Raw genomic sequence first — 6,093 nt, 5'->3', positions numbered from 1 at the left:
GGAGAGGTTGCTCCTTAATGGTATCCTGTTTCCCAGTGCAAGCAAACTGCAAAACAAGGCGCGACACCGACACACAAGCCCAGGGGACATAAAAAACGGCACGCAGTGCTTTGATCTTGTCCATAAACGTCACGTAGTTCTTTGGTCTTGTACATAAAACGGCACGCAAACCATATGTGTACCCGTATATAAATAAATATATTTATTATTTAGAGGCGCAAGAGAGAAAATAGCGAGACGAACCCGAACCCGAACCCGAACCGTCGTCTTTTGTTCTCAAAAAGAAGCGAAGCCCTAGCTAGCGTCTCCGTCTTCCCCTATCTTCCTTAAGGTAAGCTCTCTCTCAGATTTCAGATTCTCCTAGTTTAAATCAAGATCTGACTTTGCCAATCACGGATCATCATCGATCTTTGAGATCTGTGTTCCGATTTCTCCGATCCACTAAATCCGTTGATTTGTTTTCTCGTCTCTAGGTCGCTTATTTTATCGTATACTTTCTGATGTTTGGATGATTCTAGTGATATATATTATGCCCCTAAATATGATGTGTTGCCCCTCTTTTGCAGATTCGTAATCTGTTTGTTGTGGGATTGCCTCTCTCCTCTTTGGCTTATCATAACCTCTCTCACTCGCATCAGGTAAGAAGTTTGGTTCAGATTTAGTGAGGCTTATCGCTTTAGTTTCAAAGCTTATCAGCTCGCCATTAGCAACAATTGTAGTTCTAGATCATCAACAAAACATAGTTAGTCCCTTTTGGACTGATTTCAATCTGTTTGATTGAAGAGTCTTTATGTATGATGGAATGCTTTTACCCTAATATAATAGCAACAACTGCTATTTAGCGTAAAGTGCTTTGAATTATAGTTATTCTCTGTGTTTTGGCTTCTATTTATTGGGCTCATGAACCGCTCGTTTGATGGAAGAGCTAACATTGTTTTTTCTTCTCTTTTGTGAGATGCACTTTTGGTTATCTTCATACCAAAATGCAGATTTTCAGTTGCATTTTCAATCCAAATGGACTGCAAGAAGTTCATCCAGATGGTCGAGGAGAAGAAACGAAGAGTTCTAGAGAAGCAAGAAGCTCCTTTGAAATGGGAGCAGAAGCTAGAGGCAGCTGCCAATGCTAAAGCTGACTCGGACACCAAAGTAAAGAAGTCAAAGTTCAGTAAGAGAAAACAAAGAGGTGCGTCTGAATCTAGCTCAGAAAGTGATAGTAGCTCTGAGGTGAGAAGAAAGTCTAGAAGATCTCACCATAAGCACCGGAGACATGCACACTCTGATTCAGATGACAGTGATAGGAGGAAAGAGAAGAAATCCAGGAGGCTGAAACGAAGGTCCTTGAATCCAAGCGATGATAGCAGTGATGTGAATAAAAACGGGTCAGATGATGAGCTGAGGATGAAGATGAAGCACCATCGGAGGCACAAGTGGCATAGCTCAAGAAAGACTTGGGATGACGACAATACCGAAGATGTAAACAGAAGACATTTAAAGCATCACAGGCGCAGTGAGGTGGTCACTTCAAGTGATGGTGAGGAAGACAGTGGAAGAAGAAGGCGAGGCAAATATAACAGGCACATCAGAGGTTCAGCTTCGTCGAGTGGCTCGGAAGATAGTGGGAAAAGTAGGAAGAGAAGACATCGTTGGGCAGAGTCTTCAAGTGAGGACGATGGAGCAATAAGAAGGAGAAGGCATAAAAAACATGACTGAGATTCAGCATCCGAGTCTGATGGAAGAAGGATATCAGATGAGAAAAGCGAGCACAACTTGGACAAATGAAAATGGGAATTGTATTTGTTTCAAATTCACGTCATAAGATCTGGATGTTGTGGTAACTAAACGAGCACATGATTTCTACTCAGATGTTGGGACCCAAAGATGATGAATATTCTGTTGAATTACAATTGTTGTAGCGCTCTGTCTCTGTTCTTAGATTTTCGTTTCACATTTGTCGCAAGAATGGTTTTTGGTTTGATTGTTCCTCATGTTGCAAATTATCTTTGATCAAATTGGCTTGTCTTATACTCGGGAATGATGCAAATATTTTTTTGAACTTCCCTCTGCAGGTATTCATCCAGAATTTGAATTATATATCCCCTTAACCTTGTTGCTCTTTTAGGTCTATGAATTTGTACATCCAAAGAAGGTAAACACTTTGGGCACCAGACTGTGGTCTAATGCATGGAAAGTGTAATAATATACTCTACAAGATACATGAGTGAACAACCAAGTTTCTCACCGACCTGTGAGCTTGACCATCCATGCACCACCCAAGTAGAGCCCTAGAAGCGGTGTAGCTAGGAGCATTTGAGTGACAGGGTCTGTCGAGGGTGTGACTACAGCTGCTGCAACCACCGCACCTACCACCACATATCTCCAAATTGAAAGCATTTGATCTCCTGACACCACCCCTACTTGTCCCAGGAGTAACTGAATGACTGGAACCTGTAAACCAACAGGAAAATTCCAGGTGAAGATGGCTGAAGCAATGTTTGAGAACCAAGTATATATATATTATCATCGGCCACATACCTGGAAAGACAGGCCCGTGCTGAACATAAGCACTAATACAAACTCGAAGTACTGGTCGATAGACCACAGAGATTCAACCACACCTTCAGCGTAATTGACAAAGAAATTCAAGGCTGCAGGGGTTAAAACCCAGTAGGAGAAGGCAAGTCCAGCATAGAAGAGCAAGGAGGAACCAAAGACAATTGGCCCCAGAAACCTTCTCTCAGCCTTGGTCAGGCCGGGAAGGACGAAAGCTATAATCTCATACAGGATCACTGGGCTCCCTAGTAGAAGCCCGCAATAACCCGAGACCTGCACCGCAAAACAACAACAACAACAACAAAAAAAATCATCTTTCTTGTTCATTTGATGCCTCTATCTATCTGTCTATCTGATAATTAAAATTAGCTAGTTGAAGAAGAAGACCTTTAAAGTTGTGAAGAAAAATTCGCCTGGAGCAAGCTGCAGAAACCGCACACCCTGAGTTTTGACGGGAGCTTCAAGAAAGACAATAAGATCTTTGGAGAAGGCGAAGCATCCCAAGATTGCAGCTCCCACAGCCAAAACCGAGACAAATATCCTCTCCCGGAGCTCCTCGAGATGATCGAATATAGTCATTTCTTTGTCATCAGGGAGCTCCTCTTTACGGGGATAGAGAAACTCATAGACCGGACTTGCTCTATCTTCTTGCTCAAAGGACACAGCTGTGTATGTATGTAATCCATCAATCAACCCGGGAAGCTCTACTTAAAAGAGGGTGACCTCTTGACACCAACACATATGATTTTTAAAAAAGCAATCAAAGAAAGGTAGTAGAGTTTCTCTCGTATTACCTGGTGGTCTGTCTTCTACAGCAGAGCCAGCGCCGGGGGTGGACTCCGTTGGTGAATCGTCAGAACTATCATCCAGAGCTGACAAGCGGCCTAAGCCTTTGCTCCGGCGTTGCGTCACAGCGTATCGGAGTCCAGCTTCCCTCCACGAACTGCAGAAATTTACAGCGTGAGGACGCTTTGTAGGCGAATCCAAGTTGCGAGTGGTGAGGCGGAAATGGTGGACTAGAGCAGAGCTGGTGGTGCTTGTGCTGCCCATCTCTAGAATCCAAGAGCTTCACAGAAGGAACGATTGGTTCCGGTCGAGTTTCGTTGCCCACATCTGATATTTCCAAAACCCAATCCTTTATTTTCCTTTTTTTCTGTTGAACACTTCCGTCACAAAACTTGCTAACACCGTGTAAAACGACCTCGTTTAGAGAGAATACCACCATGGCCCTTGATTGTCGGAAATAGCCCATTAAGGCCCATACAGTTCTCATTCACCCCTTCGTGATTGAGTGAGTGAGTGAGGGGGCTGGCCAAGTTGGGTTCCCGATGGGCAAAGAGATTATTCCGGCGGCGGAGAAATCCCTAAATCTGATTCGCGGGAGACTCTGCGATCCTAGTTATGTCTTCAGACCTCTTTCCGCTTCGTCAGACAGCAACTACAGGTCTGATTGCTTCACCACTTTGGTAACGAATTCGATTATATATATTATTATTATATACGGGCCCTAGGTGTGCCTAATACACAAATTTGTCTTGTCTATAACACACAGTAAGTTGAAGTTCATTGTATCAACCTCTATCACGGAGGGATGCAACAATTCCATCTTGCTTCTCGGCCCTCGCGGCTCTGGAAAAGCTGCTGTATGGCTCCCTCCTCAAACCATCTTCTACTCTCTCCCTTCTTGGATTTTTTTTTTCTTCTAAATGGGTTGATTTCAGGTCTTGGATCTCGTTGTTGGTGATTTATTGGAGGAGTTCCCTGATTCAGTATCACTGGTATGTGTGATTTTTTTTAGCGCATTTTCTTTTTAATCTCATCCCATCTTATCGTATCTTACACTACCCATCTCAAATTGTGATGCAGATCAGACTGAATGGTCTCTTGCATAGTGATGATAACTGTGCTTTTAAGGTCTGATCCCTTAGCATTCTCAATCCCTTAAGGAAGGGTACACCTTTATTATATATTCACCGACTTACACTGATTTTTTCAGGAAATTGCCAGACAGTTGTGCATGGAACACCACCTGCTCTTCTCCAAAATGGTATGCCTTTGTTCTCTCCAAATGTTCTTTTTCTTCTTCTCCTCTTAGCTTGGTTTAGCCGATGCCTCAATTGGCCTGATTCTCCCAGGCATCATTGGATGAGAATTCACAGTTCATAGTAGCCATGTTGCGGTGAGTTTATTATTTACCTTGACATAAATGAGCCTTTTTTTCTTTCTTTTTTTTGCTATGTTGATATTTAACGCAGACGAAACTGATAGAGGTGGTATTTCAGGGAATGTGGACTAGCACATAAGACGATCATCTTTGTGCTTGATGAATTTGACATGTTTGCACAGGCAAGAATTCCTGATTTTCTTATAGCTTGCTAATTGTATTCGTACTCGTTTTCCCTATGATCTTTGTCTTGATATACAAAGGAATTGGACACTGGTGTTTTCTATCCACTCACCCTATTTATTACCTGGTTATAATATCTAGGGAAAGCAGCGGTTGCTATACAGTTTGCTGGATGCTATGCAATCTGTAACATCACAAGCTGTTGTCATCGGTCTCAGTTCTCGATTGGTATGAGCATGCCTATATAGATATACATGTTTTGGGTTTTACAAATTGTTTCTTTTTAATTTATCATTCTACAACTGTATATTGTTTATGTTTGATGACAGCTGACTTTGGTTGTTGTTAACTGTACTCTGGTTCAAAATCTTATAATATCTCTCACCACAGGACGCTGACCAACTTCTGGAGAAAAGAGTGAGATCTCGCTTTTCACACAGAAAAATATTGTTTCTTCCTCCATCCAGGGAAGAATTTGACGGGTAATAAGCAGCCAGCTTCTTTTCTGTTATTACTTATTAGCAGTCAGCTATTTTTCCAATGAACTTATTTAATTAATAGAAACTATATATCTAGTTTGTTGGAACACCTGCTGTCTCTACCAGCAGACTCAAGCTTCCCCAACGGATATGTTTCTCGGTTCAATGAAAAGATTAAGGTTCTAATCCACTCCCAATTAGTACTGTGACATGCTTAGCTTTCCTGTGATGTTAATTCTTTCTTCTGAAGAACTGATACTTGTACCAATTTCAAAAAAAATAAAAATAAAAACACCTTCTGTGCAGAATATAACATCAGACACGAGATTTAAAGACATACTCAGGACATTATTTAATGCCAATTCTACCGTGAACAGTTTGCTGAAGTTTATGTAAGTTCTTCGGTTACAATAGTGAGATGTTTCCTTAAGATGTCATTTCCTCTGTGTTGAGTCTATCTCTTGATGTTAGATTCCGCGCTGTTTCTTTAATGAATTTGGAATCTGGCCTCCTCTCTCTTGAGAACTTCAAAGCAGCACTTTCAAGTATGCAAAGGCAACCAAAGTTGGAAGCCGTTAGAGGTATGATAAGCTGCGGTGTTGCTTCTACATTTTCCTAGGGAACATCAATTGACATTATCTTTGTTGAGCAGATTGTTCCATACTGGAGCTTTATCTCCTGGTTTGTATGAGGAGACTAGAAGTGAAGGAGCAAAGC

General features: G+C 41.8%; 3 protein-coding genes across 4 annotated transcripts; 2 read left to right on the top strand and 1 right to left on the bottom strand.

The window, feature by feature from the left end:
* Window positions 1–212: 212 nt before the first annotated feature.
* Window positions 213–1,977, top strand: LOC104773963 (protein FAM133-like). Of its 2 annotated transcripts, none has more exons than XM_010498634.2 (3): window positions 213–331; window positions 567–638; window positions 956–1,977. In XM_010498634.2, the coding sequence occupies exon 3, from the start codon at window positions 1,015–1,017 to the stop codon at window positions 1,708–1,710; it is 696 nt and encodes a 231-aa protein (XP_010496936.1). In that variant the 5' UTR covers window positions 213–331; window positions 567–638; window positions 956–1,014; the 3' UTR covers window positions 1,711–1,977. The 2 variants fall into 2 exon arrangements, with proteins under 2 accessions (XP_010496936.1, XP_010496937.1); XM_010498635.2 differs by having other exon boundaries at window positions 216–331; window positions 990–1,977.
* Window positions 1,978–2,067: 90 nt separating this feature from the next.
* Window positions 2,068–3,707, bottom strand: LOC104773961 (sec-independent protein translocase protein TATC, chloroplastic-like). Its single transcript, XM_010498633.2, has 4 exons — window positions 3,345–3,707; window positions 2,938–3,215; window positions 2,533–2,823; window positions 2,068–2,445 (listed from the first exon to the last, which is right to left on the bottom strand). The coding sequence occupies exons 1-4, from the start codon at window positions 3,598–3,600 to the stop codon at window positions 2,236–2,238; spliced, it is 1,035 nt and encodes a 344-aa protein (XP_010496935.1). The 5' UTR covers window positions 3,601–3,707; the 3' UTR covers window positions 2,068–2,235.
* Window positions 3,708–3,811: 104 nt separating this feature from the next.
* On the top strand, window positions 3,812–6,093 carry LOC104773964 (origin of replication complex subunit 4; the record flags this gene model as incomplete). The annotated part of the gene is given in 13 exon segments (XM_010498636.2): window positions 3,812–3,994; window positions 4,103–4,193; window positions 4,272–4,328; window positions 4,417–4,464; window positions 4,547–4,597; window positions 4,686–4,729; window positions 4,833–4,896; window positions 5,039–5,125; window positions 5,288–5,379; window positions 5,474–5,555; window positions 5,683–5,768; window positions 5,848–5,957; window positions 6,029–6,093. Coding segments are annotated over 13 exon segments (993 nt in total), but the record flags the coding sequence as incomplete, so codon positions are not given.

This window comes from Camelina sativa, unplaced genomic scaffold, assembly GCF_000633955.1.
Source record: "Camelina sativa cultivar DH55 unplaced genomic scaffold, Cs unpScaffold00848, whole genome shotgun sequence".
Taxonomy (NCBI): domain Eukaryota; kingdom Viridiplantae; phylum Streptophyta; class Magnoliopsida; order Brassicales; family Brassicaceae; genus Camelina; species Camelina sativa.
Note: the sequence above shows the minus strand (reverse complement) of the source record. Positions and strands in the feature narration are given on the sequence as shown.